This window comes from Muscardinus avellanarius (assembly GCF_963383645.1).
Source record: "Muscardinus avellanarius genome assembly, chromosome: 12".
Classification (NCBI taxonomy): domain Eukaryota; kingdom Metazoa; phylum Chordata; class Mammalia; order Rodentia; family Gliridae; genus Muscardinus; species Muscardinus avellanarius.
Window position 1 is genome coordinate 15,508,140 of NC_137798.1, and position 21,573 is coordinate 15,529,712.

Genomic DNA, 21,573 nt, shown 5'->3' on the forward strand with positions numbered 1-21,573 from the left:
GTGCCATGGGGAGCGTGGAGGCGGAGGTATCCTTCACTGCCCTCATGCTTTGCATTTATACCCAGTAGTGGAATTGCCTGGTTTATGTGGCAGCTCTCTTTTTAGGGTTTTGAATAACCACCATACTGTTTTCCACAATGACTTTCATAATTTACAATTCTTCCAAGAGCATACAGAGTCCTCTTTCTCCTTACCCTCACCAACAGCTATTGTCTTTCCTCTTTTAGGTAAGAGCCACCCCGACAAGTGCAAGGTATTAAACTGCTTTCTGCAGTGTGAGGATTGAAGCAGGCCCTTCTTCATTCTAGGCAAGGGCTCAATCATGGGGCTACTTCTTGAACCCTGATTTAAATTTATTCATTAGCCAATATTTATTTATTTATTTTTTGTTTTTTAAATTTTTTATTGGGGTGTTATATTCATACATCATATTGGGGGTAAAAAACTTGTGTGAACATACATGTACACATCACTGATTTGACCCCTACCCAAATCCCTCCCCATCCCTCCTTCCCTTGCTTGGCTTAGTGGTTGACTTTGATATGTTTAAGTACATTGTGTGTTTTAGAGATTTTCCTCTTCCCCCCTCCTTTCTCCTCCTTTAGGTTGCCTTGTTTGCTCCTCTATAGGATTTCCTTTTTCATCTAGAGTTCCTCCTATGACCCATTTCTCCCTAACTCTCACATATTAGGGAAAACATCTGATTTCTTATTTTTTATGACTGACTAATCTCACTTAGCATAATGTCCTCCAGTTCCATCCATAGCCAATATTTAAAAACACAAAAACTGTACATCTTATTGGGTACTATATAATATTCTGGTACATGTATAGACTGTGTAATTCAAATCAGGTGTTATGCCTTGGGTAAGGAGTATCCCCAGAAAAACTCATGTGTTGGCAATACAGCAAGATTCAGAGGCGAAATATCTGAATCATAGGGCTAGTCATCAGTGAATTGACCCCTTGATGGACTACTAACTTGAAAGCATTTTTGGGTGATGATGGGAGCCGGGTGGAGTATAGCTAGAGAAGATGGGTTAGTGGGGGGTGTGAACCTTGCTAAATTGCTGAGGCTGTCCTTGAATTTGCAATCCTCAAGTTTTAGGCTTTCAAGTATTATGACTATGGATGTTTTCCGCCACTCCCAACTATCAGAATTCTTTTGTATAGTAAATGCTTTTATAACACTTTACATATTTTTCCTTTGGCCAAATTTGATTTTATACATACTGTCTTCAAGAACTTTAATGTGAGGTTTACCTGTAGTTGAATAACGGCTTTACCTAGATGAGTAAGTTGCCACATATATTAAGAGGGCATTAGAGTAGATTTCTGTGAACCTTAGAATGACTCAGATTTTAGGTAAGTATCCAAGAGATTTTGTTTTGAAGACAACAAAAATTCTTGCGTCTTGGGAGGAAAACATAGTAATAAATATGCTTAATTCATACTGCCACTGTTTACTGTTGTTATATACTGGTGCTATTAGCTGTAGATAGACATATGTAAAAGCCAAAATTAATTTATCAAATATATACTCAAAAAACTATTCAGCTCATAATTTGTCATCAGTACAGTCTTAAATTGCCATTGATTCAAATTTTTATGCTTTATGACATTGATATTGTCATGTCATCAATATTCTATAAAATCATTATTTTAAGATACAACTAGAATGAATTCTTACATGATGAAGCATTTCAATTCTTTATTTTCCATGCCATTATCTTGTAACATACAGTTGTTTCTATGAACGTAACATCTATTGAATAAATGATAGCATCTCAAGTTTTTTGGTAATGGAGATTGGACCCAGGGGCATTCTGCCTCTAAGCTACACCCCCAGGCCTTTTTATTTTGAAATAGGGTCTTGCTAAGTTTCAGAAACTGGCCTCGACCTATGATTCTCTTTGTCTCGGCCTCCCAGATACTAGAATCACAGGAATCTGCCAATGCAACTGGTAGCATCTCAAATTTTAATGAGATTTATAACCAAATAATGTGACGAGTGTTATGTATGGTAAAAGAGCTGATGTTTTTACTACTAAATAATTGAATGATTTTATATAGATTAAATAAGAAGGCAAAGGATAGGATACTGTTGCATGTGCTTAATACACATCCATTTATTAATGCATATGCCAGAGGATCACATCATACTATGCATTTGGAAAAGTCATTAACAAAGCAGTTGCCTAAAAATATAACACAAATTAGCCAATATCACTGGTCTGTGTGTTTTTCACACCCAGCAGCAAAATAATTCTTAGATGATACTGGTCACTTCCGTTCTTTAATGTATCAGACCTGCTTGTTTACAAAACACATTCAGTGTAAGAAGCTCTTGTTTCTGCATGTGTCCACTAACAGTTATGACCAGAAATGACAAAGTACTATTCTGTGGCCAAGAAGTTAGGTACAGACTCTAAGAAGGCAAATCATAAAAATCCAGAAAATGCAACATTTATAAATTATTTCATTCATAGTCAAAAACCAACCTAGGAAAGTTTTATGTACCAAACTTTGTTGTTTTCCCATTTGATACACTTTGGGCATATAAGTAACATAAATAGAAGAAATTGCTTACAATTTTGTATTTTACATTTTACATGAAAACAGGACTTTTGGATTCAGTGTAATGCTGCTTTCAGTATCAATTATTGAGTATTTTTAAAAGAAATATTATTACAGAGTTAAGAAATAAGGAGATAGTCATAACTGTCAGAGGAAAAACAGTAACAAGAGTTACTTATCCCAGATATTTGAAGAAACAAAACCTTCCATCCCACTTCTAAGCCATTACTTCTAAGACTTTCTGAAGAATGAATTATGGTAAAGCTGAGACATAATGCTATAAGGCCAATACATCAACTTATTCTTTTTATAAATGTGATGTGACCTTGGCAGTTTTAAAGAACATATATTTTATCAATATATCAAACATTAACAAACTATTTAGCATTGCTTTGTGTAGGTTTGATTTAACAGCATTTCTTCACAGTGATATTTCAGAAAGGTTGGAAACTAGCCAGCATAAAATATTTCCCACCTTTTCTATTTTAATTTGTATGCAAAAATCATCACAATGTATCTGAAGCTATAAAATTACAAATACTTTCTAGAAGTCACTGAATTTCTAGTAATGGTAGAAAAGGGTTTTTGTTAAGATGTCTACAATGACATCTAAAGAAAATAGAGCTTGAATGACAAATGCTTTCTGAGAGGGGTGATGTAAACTAACTTAGAAAGATAACTGTCAGTCAAACAAACTTCTCCTGTTTGTATTATAGATGAGAAATTGGTAATGAGATGGAATAAGCATTTTAAGGGAGGTTCTTGATATCTGAATTTACATCATAACTTTGGCACTTCATGGAACATTCTTTTTCCCCAAAGACCAGAATTGGTATAAAAGTTCAGTGAGTTTTCCACACACCTAGTAGAGTGTACTTGAGTATTGGCAAATATTGAAACGTAGTGAAATAAACATTCCCATGTATTTGCACATGCATGCAGGAGTCAGACAATGAAGGTTCATAAATTCTCAAAGGTGACATCTTGCAGTATTTGTTTCAAGCATTCTCTTCAATAGATCTTGTTTCAGATTTAAGTCTTACAAATTCCTTAGCAATGTCATCGCTGTTCCTCTGAGAGAGTATTCTAAGTATAGTCAAACCAGTTTCATCCATAGAGATATTTTTCAAAAGAGGATACCATGCTCCATAGCTTCCTTTTTCTGCAATGTTCTGAAGCTGAATTACGGTCATTCCAATAACTCGATCTTCACGGGCAAAGCAGTAGTCCTTAACTGAGAGATGAAGTTCATAGGCCCCTGGGTGGTTTTCATTACCCAGAATGCTGTGTGAATTTAAAATACAAATTGAACAAAAATCACATTATAGTTCTAAAATATTGTCTAAAATTATAATACATTATTTCAAATGAGAATCAATATATTTAAGTCATGACCCTTGATTTTTACTTAGATTTCCAGTAATATCTATAATATCTATCTTTTCTTTCCCTAGATAGAAAAATGTACATTCTGCCTTAATATTAAGCATATTTATAGAAAAAGAAATTAAAATATTATGCTTTTTAGTTATTAGAAAAATAATTCTCCTCATTAATTGTTGAAACAATTATGGGTGGTTTTGGGAACTGGGTCATTGGTACTTTTGGAAGATATTATGTGCTATTTCAGTATTAGATGCTATAATCTTTACTTGACTCTTGGGTAAGCAATTATATCTAGGAACCTTTTCTCAGGGGAATAGACCATCAAGCACCATTCACAAGATGCTAATTTGGATACAAATCTCTAGAGTAAATGAGTTTTGGCAGAGCCGGAATGCCCGTTTCTTCCTAGAGCAACAGTTAGACCTGTCAATGTGTAGGGGAGGATGACCTCCACAGATAGCAACCAGCAGCAGCCGGATTGTCATTGGAGAGCTGCCCATCATGAAGGGAGCTGCATGGTGATATGCTAAACATTTTGCAGAGTCAAACTTTGGTCCCCAGGTGATATTGATTACTAAACATAACTTATTTTAGAGAATCAGAAATAAGGTGAACGGCAATGGTGTCACGATGAGTAAGAATAGAAGGGCAAAATGATATAGGAGACATGTATTCTTGTGTTCAGAACTTTCTACTTTCCATTTTTCTGATACCACTGACTAGTCATTGTTACCTTGCCTGGAGTATTACACCTTGTAATTTATCTTTTGGTGTTTGGTCCTGGTTTCTTGTGATTGTTTAACACCAAACAGAATAATCATTTAACCTTTCTTTTCTTTTTTTCTTTTTGGTGGTACTGGGGTTCCTGGAAACCCTTCTACCTCTGGGCTACACTCCCAGACACCTATTTTTTATATTTTTATTTGGAAACAGGGTCTCTTAAGCCAGTGAGTGCAATCCTCCTGTCTCTACCTCCCAAATGCGGGGATTACAAGTGTGGCCCACCATGCCCGGCATCATTTAACCTTTCAAAGGATCTCCTAATGGACTGAGAATTGCAAGCTCATAGGTAGGGTAGCACCAGCACCCTCATCATCTCTCCCAACTCAAATGATCTCACTGTCTACTATTTATTAACTAGGCACGAATGCTGATATTTTAGTCCTTTGCACTGGCTATATCATTTGGCCTAAAATTTTCTAAATGCTGTGCTTGGGGGCTATTTTTTTTTCACATTTCAGCATAAAAGTCACAGGCTCAGGGAGGCCTCACTGGCTACCTGATTAAAGTTACTAGTCAAAGTACTTATTACATAGTTCTCTGCGTGGTATTTGCTACCAACAATTTTTTTTTCCCTTGAGATATTTTCATATGAGCTTTAGAAAGTAACTTCTATGATAACAAAGACTTTCTGTTGCATGTAGCCCATGCCTCTAGCATTGCCTGAAAAATGAAGTCAGTAAACTTAGGGAACTAAAAACAGCTTTCTTCATTTGCAGTGATCAGAAATCCTACGGGTTTGACCTTCCTTAGCGATTTCTACTCCAAACGCCCCAGTAGGTTTAGCTGTAGGATAGCTGGTGCCTGGCTGAGCACAGGGCTGGACTTACAAGTGGAATGTCTCGTTGTACTTTGGGGACCACGTGTTGCTCTTTGCCTTTGTGCTTTGCTTCCTTCTCTTGTCCCCAAGGTTGGGTCCCAGCACGCAGACTTCCACAAAGGGGCGGAACATGGCCGAGGTCTGCCAGATCAGGTCATTAACAGCAATCACTAAAATCCAGAAAGGGAATGTAACACATCAGCAAATGAGTCATATTGAAAGAAAGATTCAGCGTTAGGACCCATTGGAGGAAACCAAGTTTCCACATGTTTACAAAGTCATGGCTTTCATTTGCTCTAGACAAAGTGTCTTGAAAGGAAAATGTCCTTGAAGAATAAACAATTTATTTTCTGTAATGCATGCTCAGATGGAACTTTTATCTCTTTGTTGTGTGACACTGGAATGGTGAAAGGGAACTGTAAATAAAATGACATCTGTTACTATTGAAAAGTTAGCATTCTTCTTTGGGTAAAAACATGGTGTTTTCATAGTAATTGAGATGTCTGTCATTAAATATTTAGAAAATATACCAGGAATAGAAAAAAACTTATAATTTTAGATCTGAGGCAATAATAATATTTTATAATACTTTGAATATTTGTGCTCAAAGTGAGATGATACAATTTAGTTTTACAAATAGTGTTATTTTTAAAATTTATTTGTGGTGCTGGGAATTGAACCCAAGGACGTTTTACTTCTGAGCAACACCCCCAACCCTATTTTATATGGAAACAGGATCCTGCTAAGTTGTTGAGAGTGGCCTGGAACTTCCGATCCTCCTGTCTCAGCCTCCCAATTACTGGATTACAGGTGTGTGCCAATAATAAGTGAAACATTAACTACCTTAGGATTTTTAAAGAAAAAGATTAATGTCTATGACATTTAATGTGTTGACCTAGTTATTTTAAAAATATTGAACTATATAAGCATGTTCCTTTATCTGTATCCTCACCAGTACTTTATGTTACCTATTCAAATACGGTTTCTTTCATTTTCTTTATTTATCTTTTCTTTTCTTTTTCTTTGTGTGTGTGGCACTGGGTATTGAGCTCAGGGGCATGTTTTATCTCTGAGCTATACCCCCAGACCTATTTTTTATTTTGAAACAGTCCCTTTTCTGTTCAGTAAGACCTAAGTTTCTGAAGCTATGAACTCGTGATTATCCTGTCTCAGTCTCCCAAGTACAAGGATTACGGGAGTGTACCACTATGCCCAGCTGCTGTTTCCATAGAATTCAAAGATAAATTATTTAATAAAATTTTAAAATATATTGGGAAACCATAGTTTTGATCAAAGTGAGTATTTAAAGGGACTATGTATGTAATAATAATAAAAATATCCCATGAGTGTAGAGAAAATTTCTATAAGTTTTACCTTTGAAATTTATCCCTGCATTGGTTTTATAATATAAAACTAATAGGTTGAGCCACTTATTAAAAGAAACATCAAACCATTTTTTGGCAATTGCTTAGAAAAAGAAACAAGTAGATATTATGAATAGTAAGAACCTATTTGACTCCAAGAAGTCATAGAGACAGAGTACTAATTTTCAATGAATATCAAGAAACCAATCATATAAAACTTCTAGTTTGGAAACTTAGATAATAATGTGTTTAAATTATTTAGATATTAATTTAGGATAAAATCTGTAATAAAATTTTTCTAATTTTAAATCCAAAGTTTAAAACTACGTTCAAGTTATATTTTTATATAATTATTAATGTGAATTTATATTAAAGATTATGAGGTTTTTAAGTTTATTTGAACATACAGTATACCTTTTACCGTGACCTTATGCTCTCCAGCTCCTGGCGTGGCGGTGACATCCACATGAACAGATATCTGACCTACTGCATCTTTGGAAGAGCAACCTGCAAAAAACAGAAGTTTACTGAACTTAACTTTCAGACTACTTAATAATGAACATCTAAATTCTCTGCAAAAGGGATAAAATTTATTATTTTAAATGAATAACTCTTTCCATTAACAGCTCATAATAGGTACTGATTAGTGCCTGGGAAATTTTCTACACGGGTTGGAGGTTCGGTATAATCATACTTTACCTGTTGAGCTAAAATTTCATATGACCTACAGCAATTACAAGGTACTCTCTTCCTCTTATTACTGTTATAAGCACTAGCAGTTGCTCTACTCTGCACTTAGTAAGCTCTGTTTATATATTTGCTGCACTGAAGCTTTATATCATATTGGGAGGTATAGAAAAACACAAAAACACATATATGCATCTTTTGGTACCTTTTCCCACAAGGTCCCGGATATCTCCCTTTCCCTCCTATACATATCTTGGATATTGGAATTGGAAATTTTGCATACATTCATAGCATTATTTCAACGGTTACACTCTTTATGTCTTCATTCCCTGAACCCCCTCAACCACCGCACTGGAATCTGCTCTTCTATATGATCTTGGCCCTAGCTTTCGCATATAAAAGAAAACATACATCTACTCATTTTTTTGAAGACTGGCTAATCTTTCAGTGTAATATTCTCAAGTCGCATCTATTTTCTTGCAAGTGGTGTGATTTTTGTTCTTCTTTTTGGCTGAGTAAAATCCCAATGTACATATCATCTACCAGAGTTTGGTGACCATCTACTGATGGACACCTAGGCTGGCTCCATATTTGGCCATTGTAAACCTATTCATTTTTATGCACTAGTGTATACCATTGCTCTTCATTTCTTTGGAAACATTTCTACAGTGTGACCGGAGAGCACTGGGGATACAAGGATAGCAGAGGATCTCTTGACTTCATGAGGGTCGCCGTAGGCCCAAAGAGATGAGAATATAAAAATGTTTTTGTAACATAATAAGCTTATCCTAGGCGTATTCACAATGTCTATAGCTAGCACAAAAAGAAGTCCTCAATGCCACTCCAGTAGTCAAGAGTTAAGCATGTTATATTAGAAATTATTTTTGATTTAGAATTGGATATGCTTAATTTAAATAATAGTTATGCCACTACTGGCTCTGTGATCTTAGATCATTTACTATGTCCTTTGGCTTCAGTTGCCTCAATCGTAAAATGGGGATAATAGCAACTTCATAAAATATATATACTATGAACATATCAGGTATGAAAAAACATTTTCTACAATGAATCACGTGTACTAATTATTCATTTAACCTTATTACCTTTTCAGTATATATGAAATTGACACATTCTTTTCTATGACCTAGAACATCACAACATTAATTAAAAAGTAAATGTTCAATGAATATATGCTTGAAATATTTAAGTTATTTTGAAATATTTATTAAATGTTTTATTAAACACGAATATATTATAAGTTAACCATTTTTAATTTATTTCCCATGTATAATTAAAGTCATAGTATGGGATTTTGGTACATGGACTATCTTTATGTGGAGTTGTAATTTTGCCCATCTGCAATGTGTGTGATTAACAAAGAATCTTATTTTCACAAAATGAATGGCTAATTCCCAAAGCTGAAAACAAAAGTTTCTGAAAGTTTTCAACCTCAGAGGCTCATCAGGATTGGGGCAGAATGTAAAAAAAAAGCAAAATAGAAAATGGTCACTTCTCGGCTTTATGGGTAAGGAAGAAATGTCTCCTTTTTCTGAAATAAAGACAATTCTACAGGAAATACTCTTAAACCCTGAAGTTGCAGCAAAGCGATCATTTTCTTGGTTGCCTACTTAGCGTGTGACATGACTTGAACCAGGCTAGAGCTAAAGCCCGTCATAGAAGGCACCATGACTGAGAGACAGCTGCTGAGAAGTATGGGGGATGGCTCTGAATGGGCTCCATGTGCCAGAGCTGGGGCAAAGAGGCAGGTACTTGAGGGAACTGCACCATATTGGCACCAGATAAGGGTCAGAAGGAGAAGGTGGGCAAGTCCCAAGCCTGGGAGGAGCCCGTCAACACCTGGGACAGGGTGCAATGCGGAAGTGAGTCTCCTATCAGTCAGCTCTATGGAGCGTCTGCTTCCCCAAAGCCATGAACTAGAATAGCTCTCAGCAACATCCAAACAGATAAGGACCTCGCTACTAAAGGTCACCAAAGTTCAGATGGAGTAATCTGGTTTTCCTCTTGCCTCCCTTTCCAGGACTGGGGAGGCCTCCGAGGGGAAGGAGATAAAGTAGACAGGGAAGAGGAGCACAACTTTCTCCTTTTCCTACTCAGATTCGCACAGCAGCCTGCTTTCGGGTGAGAAGAGGCGAGCTTTGAAGTACAATGCGATTGGAGATTTAATCTGAGGAGGATGAAGCCTCACAAAAGAAGAAATTCAAATGGCCAATAAATGTATGAAAAATGCTCAACATCATTAGCAATCAGAGATGCAAATCAAAAATGCCCTGAGATTTCACCTAACTGCAACTAGAATGGCAAGCATTCAAAACACAAAGCAACAAATGCTGGTGAGGACAGTACTGTTGGGATTGCAAATTAGTGCAACCACTTTGGAAAACAGCATGGAACATCCTCAGCAGAATGTGAACAAACTTACCATATGATTCTTCGATACCACTTCTGGGTATCTACCCAAAAGAATGGAAACCAAACTACCAAACTAATGCATGTGTATTTATGTTCATAGCTGCACAATTCACGATTGCCAAACTATGGAACCAGTTAAGACATTAATCAACAGATGAATGGATTACAAAACTTTGGCAGATGTATACAATGGAATTTTACTCATCCATAAAGAAGAACAAAATTATGTCATTTACAAGGAAATGGATGAAACTGGAGAACATTATGTTAAGTGAGACTAGTCAGTCACAAAAAGTAAGAAATCAGATGCTCTCCATAATATGTGGAAGCTAGGGTCATAGGAGGAACTCTAGATGAAGAAGGAGATGCTCTAGAGGAGCAAATAAGGCGACATAACTGAGGGGGTGGGAGGGGGAAGAGGGACATTCCCTAATGTGCATGATGTACATTCACAAACACATCGAAGCCAATCACTAAGCCAAACACAAGAAGGAGAAAGTGGGGAGGGAATGGGGCGGGAATCAGGAAGGGCTAAATGAGCAGTGTGTGCATGTATGCCTCCACCATCTTATACCCCACTAAGATGTATGACTACAATGCACCAATAAAAAATTAGAAAATGAGACTCAGAAGAGTTAATATTTTTGAAAAAAGCTTTATAACATTCCTGATTGGTGATCTGTTTGTAACACAAATTCTATTCAAAAAACGGAGTGTATATTTATTCCTATCATTAATGCCTTCTGTGTAATTTAAGTATACAGATATAGTAACATATGTGTGTGTGTATATATATATATCTCTTAAAAGGTTTATTCCTAGGTATCTTATTTTAAATTGAACTTTTTCAGCTACAACTTAGTCTAGTAATTTTTGTGCATTCGTTTTTTTTTTTTTTTTTGCAGGCAACTGCAATTTTTAATGAAAGAGGTTTCACTTAATCCTTTGAGTTTTGCAATATATTTACAGTTGTACAATCATACTTTCAGTGAGAGAACCACTAGCTGTTATTGCTTGCTTTGGTTAATTTTAACGTTTTATACTGTAATATGTGATGTGTTAAAAGTAGATAGGCTAACAATCAGTGATTGTTCTCTACACTCTACCTCCTAATTGCGCTTGGTCAATGGGCCATTCTGGCAAGAGACTGAAGGTATTTACTTTTTCCTTATTTGTCCTGTGTGGATCCTGATGCTGGATCTCTTCTTCCCTTGCTACTTCTGCCATAAGGAGGTAAGTTTACTGCTCCTTTTGGTTTCTTTATATCCTACCCATGCCTTTGTACATGGTTCCTTTATTAAAATTTCCTTTATTAAATTTTCAAGTTAATTAGATTGTGCCATCATATTCCTGCTGGGATACTGGGTTAAGGCTGTTGATTTGCTCATAATGATAGTAAAAATATTAAGAAGAATCTTGAAGGATGAGATGAAATTCATCTTGTGAACATAGCATGCACACGGGGATGGATACATAGAGGGATGGCGTGTCCTGCAAACTGCAAAGAGTTCAGTGTGTCTGGGGCACAGAAGCAGAAGTAGCAAGTGGAAATGTTAGAAACAGTGTTGACACCTTGAACTCCTTATCCTGAGCAAGCTGAAAATTAAGTTTTTAGCCATAAGGGGTATAGTCAGGAATTTGGGAAAAGAAGCTGTGTCACTCATATGAAAGTTGGACCATTCGCATTACCCCATTCTCTTCTGCAAAGCCTTACAGTTGCATCTCATTATACTAGAGGTCAAATTCTAAAACCCAATCTGACCAGAATGCCTTTGCATACCTCTTACTCCATCTGCACTACTGGCACATGCTGTTGTTTTTAAACAAGTTCTTCAAAGCTTCCATGTTTTCATTTTGCTGCTGTTGTTGTTGTTTTTTTTTTTTTTTTTTTTTTTGGTGGTACTGGGGTTCCTGGAACCCGTCTACCTCCGGGCTACACTCCCAGACCTATTTTTATACTTTTTTATTTGGAAACAGGGTCTCTTAAGCCAGCGCGGCTGGCTTCGAACCTGCACGATCCTTCTGTCTCTGACTCCCAAGCGCGGGGATTACAAGCATGCGCCACCACGCCCAGCTGCTGTTGTTTTTAATATACTTTTATTTGTATATTGTAATTACACCGTAGTGAGATTTAATGTGACACAAACATACACAAAGGCTCAGAATAAAACCACCCCATAAAATTTTAATGTTTTCCTTGAGAAAGCTGCATGTTTGGAGTATCTTTCTTCCATCATTCTACGATGCCTTGTCCAAAGATCTCCACCACTCAATCCTTGCACTTTTATTCTATAACCGTTAGTCATCTCAATTACTGTGCAACGTGGTACAAAATCGCGGGCGGTGGAATCAGACTGTTCTGATCAAGCATTTGCTCTCAGTCACTTGTTAACCTCCATGGACTTTCATTTCCTTATTTTACCTGGTAGCATTGTTGTAAGGGTGAAAGAAATTTTTTTGTGTGTGTGGTACTGGGGTTCCTGGAAGCCCTTCTACCTCCAGGCTACACTCCCAGACCTATTTTATATTTTTTATTTGGAACCTGCGCGATCCTCCCGTCTCTGCTTCCCAAGCACGGGGATTATAAGCGTGCACCACCACGCCTGGCTTAAAGAAAAAAAATTTTTAAATGTAGATTCAGTGCTTTGCACCAATACATGTCTAATAAATAAATTCATGTTTATTATAATTCAATGCTTATAAGAATACTTCAAAGTTATTAAACATTTTTAAGATTCATGTATTATAAAAATATGCAACATAGATTGCAAAATAAACAAAACCTCACTTCAGAGTTACTAGACTATTCCTCAACAACTTTTGGACTTCTTACTCTGTTTTCTAAGATGGGCTCAGTTGAGTGAAAAGAGATGTCAGATTTTTAAGAGTCCTCAGATATCTAATGGGAAATCCCTCCTTTCATTGATATAAAAACTTATCACCCAAGAATCCAGTGAAAGGTATTTTCTTGATGAGATTTTTGAAAACTTTTGTTAAAAGCAGGTTTAGCATGAAGATTCTTCTGAATAACAGAAAATGCGTATAGCTTGTGGCTGTTGTCTAGAAGACAAGATAACAGGTGTTGGTGAGAATGGAGAAAAGGGAACACTCACAGTCAGTGAGAATGTAATTAGGAAAGTCATTATGGAAAACAGTATGAAGTTTGCTTAAAAGACTAAAAATAGAACTACTCTATGGCCCCCAAATCCCAACACTGTGCATGTGTCCAAAGAGATGAAGTTAGTCTCTCAAAGAGACATGTGACTCCCATGTTCACAGCAGCACTATTTAAAAAAGCCAAGAAAGAAAAAAAAATCTACCAATTGATGAATGGATAAAGAAAATGGGGTACATATACATGATGGAATACTACTTATCCATATAAAAGAATTAGACTCTATCATTTTTAACAACATGAATAAAATTGATGATCATTATGTTAAATCAGCCAGGCACAGAAAGAAACACATGAGCACATTCATATGTGAAATTTTAAAAAGTTGATCTCAGAGATTGAAAGTAGAATAAAGCCAGGGAGAGTAAGGAGTGGGGGACAAAAGATGGAAAAACTGTGGATCATAATATACTGTGCATTTAAAAAGCTAGAAGAAAGGATTCTGATGGCTTTTACCATCAAGATATAATACATATTTGAGGAGACAGATATGTTTACCCTGACTTAAACATCACACAATGTATACAGGTATCAAAACACTACAAATGGTATCCCATTAATATGTGGCTATTTTTATATATAAATTTTTAAAGATTAAAATTACTTGGGTGATTCTTGGGTGATTTTAAAGATTAAAGATTACAAACTGTATATTGGTCTCTGTTGTACTAAGGGTCAAAGCCTGTTCAGCTCCTGGTTTGGGGTTAATATGTCCACAGATATGTTTAGAGGTGTTACTGTATAACATAAAGGTGCAGTGGATAGTGCATAAGAATCGTGGCCAGATTACTGCTTGAACATATGCATACATTTGAAAATGTGTACGTCAAAGCACTCACCAAGAGGTGTCATTTATTCTTCTCAAAAGCAAATCACCAAGCAATTTAAAGAATTATAGAGTTCAAGAGATTTATATGAGAGGAATATAAAACTCAAGTCATATGTGAATTTTGGTCTGAAACTCTATTCCTGAAGAAGTTTATGCTATTCAAGATGGCTAAATAGAGGCACTCTGCCTTTTCCTCCTCCACAAAGAACTCTAATAAGTTTATAGCTGCATTTTTTAGGTGAGTGACTGGGGGAACACTGGAAATCAGCATGAGAGAGAGAGGATCACTGTAAGAGTCAGAGACCTTGGAGAGCAGGATAGTAAGGAAACAAAATACATCAGCATCTGCTACCCAAGTGCTATAGCCAGGAAGAGAAAGTTCCCCCTTTGCATGGGTAAGGGATAGAGAGTGAGCCCCAGCAAACTACCAACCTAGATGCCAGCAATCCTAGATACTCGACAGTTTCTCAATGTCCTGGGCTTTTAGTCCACTCAATGGAGTAACCTGAAGCACAATAGCCTTGCTTTGGAAAAGAATGTCATAGCCCAAGGTGTTATGGCCAGGAGCCATCTGAGAAGGGAGTATGGTCCAAATTTTCACTGTTCCACATGTTAGAAATCCCCGTACATTTCTATATCTAAGACCCCACAGACATTCTGCCACAATGGCTTGGAGGGTGGTCCAAACTTGGCTCACCACCTTAAATATGACCCATGCTCACTGGGCACCCTGCCCTGTAAGAAAAGGAAGACACTGACCTTAAGAGTCAGGAATTCAGGCAGCCTTTCAAACCAAGGGTATGGCCAATCACATGTGGATGTGTGCTAGGGCTTGAACTGTAGGTAGGCACACATGAGGTTCCTGCCCACTTTTGCCATGTGGCATTACACACTTCTGTGTCTGACAGGGTGGGGAGGAAACACCTTGGTTCCCACTGCTTCCCTGCAAAGAAGGGTGTGCTAAGTGAGCACTGGGCATCTTCATGGCCTTGGCTAGCACCAAGCTCCTGGGTATACATGGTTAGGAGGATGGAGAGCAACTCTGCCCAGTGTGAGCCTAGGTCCTGTTCCATGGTGTGCACTAGAGCTGAGAAAAAAAGGACAGGAGAATATACCTGGCTGCTGTCCTGCTCCTGCGTATGCATGGTAAAAGGGGGTCCCCAAGGAGAACTTTACCATGGTCTAACTATGTGGGGGGGACCATAACCAATGCAATAAGGAGAAACACCACTGTTCCTTCTGCCACCTCATTGACAGTTTCTGCTGTTGCCGTGATCTTGGACTGGCCATGCATCTCTTTTAGGAGTCTGAGCACACACCGTGGTGCTACAGTGCCCTCCAGTCCTCTTGATTCAGTGTCTAGGCCTACTCCACTGACTATCTGAAGGTCCAGTGCTTCAGGCCCTTTCTTGCAATAGGAGACACTGGTGTCAAAGGCCCTTCCTAGTAGCAAAAGTAACATCAGTACTGCCCAAGGAAAGCCCCATTGTTTGATAGGGGCTGCCACTTTCCTTGTAGAAGGAGCCACATACTGAGCACCCCATCCCCACTGTGGTCTACAGCACCCTGCCTGATCTGCTAGACTATTCCCACTCATGCATGGCTGGCAGAGATGGTAGATCTCTCAGACTCCATCAAAAGTCATTAGTCATACCCCAAAAGCCTACAGGAATAAACACTACAGTGCACAGCTATAAATAGAGCAAATAGGGCATAAAAACCAACACCCCAAGACACATCTTCAGAATGGATATTACTACAAAGGAGAAGTATAGAGCTATCTGATCCATCAAATGCACAAATCTCAATAAAGGGGACAAGAAATGTGGGAAAAACAGTAATAGGATACCATCAAGAGAAAATAATAAATCTCAAGCAACAGATTCCAAAGATATCAAAATGGATAAAATAGAGTGAGAGGAAGATGGCAGTGGTCATGGTCACACTGGCGATTGTGGCCGCCAAACAGGACAAGCATTCCTCGGGGAAGCCCTGGACACCAGATTTCGGTTTAATATCAGATTGGGACAATTTAAGGAGACACTTCCAGCTGCGACTTCCTATCTAGAATACGGGAGAGAGTGGATAATGGCACAATTGGAAGCAAGAGGACAAAGAGGCGCCCACCACGCAAGAAAAGCCATTTCTGGAAGAACATCCCAGAAGGGATTAGAGAAATGACCGCTTCAGCCACGCATGCTGGGGACTCTTAACAACACACCTTGTAAGAAAAATGAGCTGGGTGTGGTGGAGGGAGCCAAGCAGTGCTGGGCAGGAGCCGAGTCACGCGTCCTGGGGACCTCAGGGTATCTGGCTGCTGCGCTCTTTTGTGCTGCACTGGGAGCCGCGGTGTGCCAACAGCAGACCCTGCTCTACACAGTGAGGCTGTGGCCTCTGCTCTTGGAAGGGAGATAAGATTCAGTGCTGCTGAGTGCTTGATCTCACAGCCCCTTCAAAACACACATACTGTCTTCTCTTATTAAAAAAAAAATATATATATATATATATTTTGGAGAGGGGCCAAGATGGCAGTGGTGGCAGCCAGGACTCAGGAGATGCAGACAAACTCTATCCAATTCACTTGGAACTTTAAAAAAAAAAAAACCCGCGAAAAACCCGCGAAGGGGGACTGTCTGCCACACATGCTTAAGAATTCTGGACACCATATCATGTAAGGAAGGAGCTCAGCAGAGAACCAGGAGGAAGGTGGTGATGGTGGAGTGGCGGTGGGGCAGCACAGAGGCACAGGCACTAGTGCCCGTGGCAGAGGTGGAGGTTATTATTTTGGAGAGGAAGAGACCTGATTCAACCCACCTTGATCTTCTGAAGAAATTGTCCCAAAGGTAGAAATTGGAGGGGCAGACAGATCCAGTCCAGTCCACCTTGAGCTTCTGAGGAAAACTCCCCAAAAGTAGACTGACTGCACGTGCCACACATGCTCGAGAAGTCTGGACAACATGCTAAGTGGCAAAAGGGTATAGGGGTTATCAGAAGGAGCCCTGCATAGCTGGGATGGACCTACACATTGCGTGTTCTGGGAGTCATCAGTCCTCATGGCCACCACCCTCCTCTGCACAGAGTAGGAGGCCAGGGTGCATGTGGAACAGCAGAGCCTGCTTTCTGAAGAGAAGCTGTGGACCTCTGCCTTTGGAGGGAAGGCAAAATTTATTGCCACTACGTATATGGGGTCCCAGCTTTTGCAAGACATGTACTGCTTTCTCATGTTAAAAAAAAAAAAAAAGAAAAATGGAAGAACGCTGGGCATAGTGGTGCACACTTGTAATCCCCATGCTTGGGAGGTGGACACAGGAGGATCGCGCTGGTTTGAGGCCAGCCTCACTGGCTTAAGAGAATGTTTCCAAATAAAAATATATATTAAAAAAGAGGTATGTCTCCAGGAGTGTAGCCTGGAGATAGAGAGGTTTCCAGAAACCTCAGTACCACACACAAACAAAAAAGGGAACATCTGTAGATAACCTGCTCATAGTGACAGAGACCAGAGCCCGATGCACAGCAAGGCCGGTGCCGGTCTCAATATTATAGAATAGAGGAAGCCACTGTGCTGCCCTAGCGACCAACCAGGCCACAGGGGCAGGGCAGCCAGGGCCCTTGGAGATCACATCTCACCACTACAGGCTGGAAGAGCCAGTGTGCTGCCCTTGAAATCAGCCAGGCCACAGGGGCAGGGCAGCCAAGGCCCTCAGAGATCAGATCTCACCACTATAGGCTGGAAGAGGCAGTGTGGTATCCTTGCAATCAGCCAGGTCACAAAGGCAGGGCAGCCAGGGCCCTTGGAGATCACATCTCACCACTATAGGATAGTTGAGGCAGTGTGCTGCAGTTGCCATCAGCCAGGCCACAGGGGCAGGGTGGCCAAGGCCCTTGGAGATCACATCTTACCACTACAGGCTCGAAGAGCCAGTGTGCTGTCCTTGCCACCAACCAGCCCACAGGGGCAGGGCAGCCATGGCCCTTGGAGATCAGATCTCACCAGTATAGTATAGAAGAAACCAGTGTGCTGCCCTTGCCACCAAGCATGCCACTAGGGAATGATGGCCAAGGCCCTGGGAGATAACATCTCACCACTATAAGCTGAAGAGCCAGTGTGCTGCCCTTGCAATCAGCCAAGCCACAGGGGCAGGGTGGCCAAGGCCCTTAGTGAACACATCGCACAATTATAGGATAGAGGAAACCAGTGTGCTGCCCTTGCCACTAAGCAGGCCACTGGGCCATGGTGGTCAAGGCCCTGGGAGATAACATATCACCAATACAAGCTAGAAGAGCCAGTGTGCTGCCCTTGTCATCAGCCAGGGCACAGGGCAGGGAGGCCTACGTCCTGGGAGATCACATCTCACCACCACAGGATAGAAGAGCCAAGGTGCTGCCCTTGCCACCCACCGGACCAGAGGGGTGGTGTGGCCAAGGCCCTAGGAGATAACATCTCAGCACTACAAGCTAGAAGACCCAGTATACTGCCCTTGCCATCAGACCTGCCACACAGGCAACGTGGCCAGGCCTTTGGAGATCAAATCCCCACTATAGGCTACAAGAACCAGTGTGCTGCCCTTGCCCCCAACCAGGCCAAGGGGGCGGGGTGGCCAAGGCCCTTGGAGATCATATCTCACCACTATAGGCGAGAAGAACCAGTGTGCTGCCCTTGCCATCAGCCAGGCCACAGGGGCAGGGCAGCCAGGGCCCTTGAAGATCACACTTCACCACCACAGGCTAGAAGAGCCTTTGTACTGCCCTTGTAATCAGCCAGGCCAAGGGCTGTCAAGGCCCTTGGAGATCACATCTCACCACTGTAGGATAGAGGAAGCCAGTGTGCTGCCCGTGCCACCAAGCATGCCAGAGGGGCAGGATGGCCAAGGCCCTGGGAGATAACATCTCACCACTACAAGCTAGACTAGTCAGTGTGCTGCCCTTGCCACCAACCATGCCAAAGGAGCAGGGCATCCAGGGCCCTTGGAGATCAGATCTCACCACTATAGGAAAGAGGAAGCGAGTGTGCTGCTCTTGCCACCAACCAGGCCACAGGGGTGGGTGGCCAAGGCCATGGGGTATAACATATCACTAATACAAGCTAGAAGAGCCAGTGTGCTGCCCTTGCCATCAAACAGGGCACAGGGACAGGGCATCTAATGTTCTTGGAGATCACATTTCACCACCACAGGATAGAAAAGCCAAGGTGCTGCCCTTGCCACCAACCAGACCAGTGGGGTGGGGTGGCCAAGGCCCTAGGAGATAACATTGCATCACTACAAGATAGAAGGCCCAGGATACTGCCCTTGCTATCAGACCAGCCACATGGGCAAGGCGGCCAAGGCCCTTGGAGAGCACATATCACCACTATAGGATAGAGGAAGCCAGTGTGCTGGCCTTGCCATCAGCCAGGCCACAGAGGCAGGGCGGCCAAGGCCCTTGGAGAGCACATATCACCACTGCAGCCTAGAAGAGCCAGTGCACTGACCTTGAAATCAGATAGGGCACAGGGGCTTGGAAGCCAAAGCCCTTGGAGATTACATCTCAACACTGCAAGCTAGAAGAGCCAGTGTGCTGCCCTTGCCATCAGCCAAGGTCCTCGTACATCATATCTAACCATTACGGGACAGAGGAAGCCAGTGTGCTGCAATTACCACCAACCAGGCCACAGGGGCAGGGCAGCCAAGGCCCTTGAAGATCACATTTTACCACCACAGGATTGAAGAGCATAGGTGCTGCCATTTTCACCAACCAGACAACAGGGGCAGGGCAGTCAGGGCCCTTGGAGATCAGATCTCACCACTATAGGATAGAGGAAGCCAGTGTACTGCTCTTGCCACCAACCAGGCCACAGGGGCCGGGTGGCCAAGGCCGTGGGAGATAACATATCATCAATACAAGCTAGAAGAGCCAGTGTGCTGCCCTTGTCATCAGCCAGGCCACAGGGGCAGGGCAGCCAAGGCCCTTGGAGATCACATCTCACCACTACAAGCTAGAAGAGCCAGTGTGCTGCTGCTTTAATCAGCCGACCACAGTGGAAGGGCGGCCATGGCCCTTGGTGAGTGCACCTCTCAATTTTAGGATAGAGGAAGCCAGTGTGCTGCCCTTGCCACCAACCTGGCCACAGGGGCGGAGTGGTCAAGGTCCTGGGAGAAAACATCTTACCACTACAAGCTAGAAGAGGCAGTTGTTGCCCTTGCTACCAACCAGGCCACAGGGGCATGGCGGCCAAGTTCCTTGAAGATCATATCTCACCACTACAGGCGAGAAGAAGCAGTGTGCTGCCCTTGCCATCAGCCAGGCCACAGGGGCAGGGCGGCCTAGGTCCTGGGAGATCACATTTCACCACTACAGGATAGAAGAGCCAAGGTGCTGCCCTTGCCACCAACCAGACCAGAGGGGTGGTGTGGCCAAGGCCCTAGGAGATAACATCTCAGCACTACAAACTAGAAGACTCAGTATACTGCCCTTGCCATCAGACCTGCCACAAAGGCACGCAGCCAAGGCCTTTGGAGATCAAATCCCCTCTACAGGCTACAAGAGCCAGTGTGCTGCCCTTGCCCCCAACCAGGCCAAAGGGGCGGGGCAGCCAAGGCCCTTGGAGAACACATCTCACCACTGTCGGATAAGGGTAGCGAGTATGCTGCCCTTGCTACCACCAGGCCACAGCGGCAGGGCAGCCAGGGCCCTTGGCGAGCACATCTCACAATTATAGGATAGAGGAAGCCATTGTGCTGCACTTGCAATTAACCAGGCCACTGGAGCATGGCGGTCAAGTTCCTTGAAGATCATATCTCACTACTACAGGTGAGAAGAACCAGTGTGCTGCCCTTGCCATCAGCCAGGCCACAGAGCCAGGATGGCCAAGGCCCTGGGAGATAACATCTCACCACTACAGGCTGGAAAAGCCAGGGTGCTGCCCTTGAAATCAGCCAGGGCACAGAGGCAGGGCAGCCAAGGCCCTAGGAGATAACATCTCACCACTACAGGCTAGAAGGGCCAGTGTGCTGCCTTTGCCACCAACCAGGCCACAGGGGCAGGGCAGCCAGGGCTCTTAAAGATCACATCTCACCACCACAGGCTAGAAGAGCCTTTGTACTGCCCTTGCAATAAGCCAGGCCAAGGGATGCCAAGGCATCTGGAGATCACATCTCACCACTATAGGATAGAGGAAGCCTGTGTGCTTCCCTTGCCATCAGCCAGGCCACAGGGACAGGGCGGCTAAGGCCCTTGGAGATCATATCTCATCACTATAGCCTAGAAGAAGCTTGTGCTACACGTGCAATCAGCCAGGCCACAGGGCATGGAGGCCAAGGCCCTGGGAGATAACATCTCACCACTACAAGCTGAAGAGCTAGTGTGCTGCCCTTTTCATCAGCCAAGCCACAGGGGCAGGGTGGCCAAGGCCCTTGGTGAGCACATTGCACAATTATAGGATAGAGGAAGCCAGTGTGCTGCCCTTGCCACCAACCTGGCCATAGGTGCAGGGTGGCCAAGGCCCTGCGAGAAAACATCTCACCTATAAAAGCTAGAAGAGCCAGTG

The 21,573-nt window shown here is 41.8% G+C and overlaps 1 protein-coding gene across 1 annotated transcript in view; it reads right to left on the reverse strand.

Moving 5' to 3' along the window:
• Positions 1-3,575: 3,575 nt before the first annotated feature.
• UNC13C (unc-13 homolog C) overlaps positions 3,576-21,573 on the reverse strand; it is a gene marked incomplete at both ends in the record, with an annotated part of 469,864 nt that continues 451,866 nt past the window's right edge. Inside the window, 3 exons of the mRNA XM_080707444.1 lie at positions 3,576-3,861; positions 5,574-5,733; positions 7,342-7,434. Of these exons, the coding sequence (XP_080563570.1) occupies positions 3,576-3,861; positions 5,574-5,733; positions 7,342-7,434 (539 nt within the window). The remainder of the gene's footprint in view (positions 3,862-5,573; positions 5,734-7,341; positions 7,435-21,573) is intronic.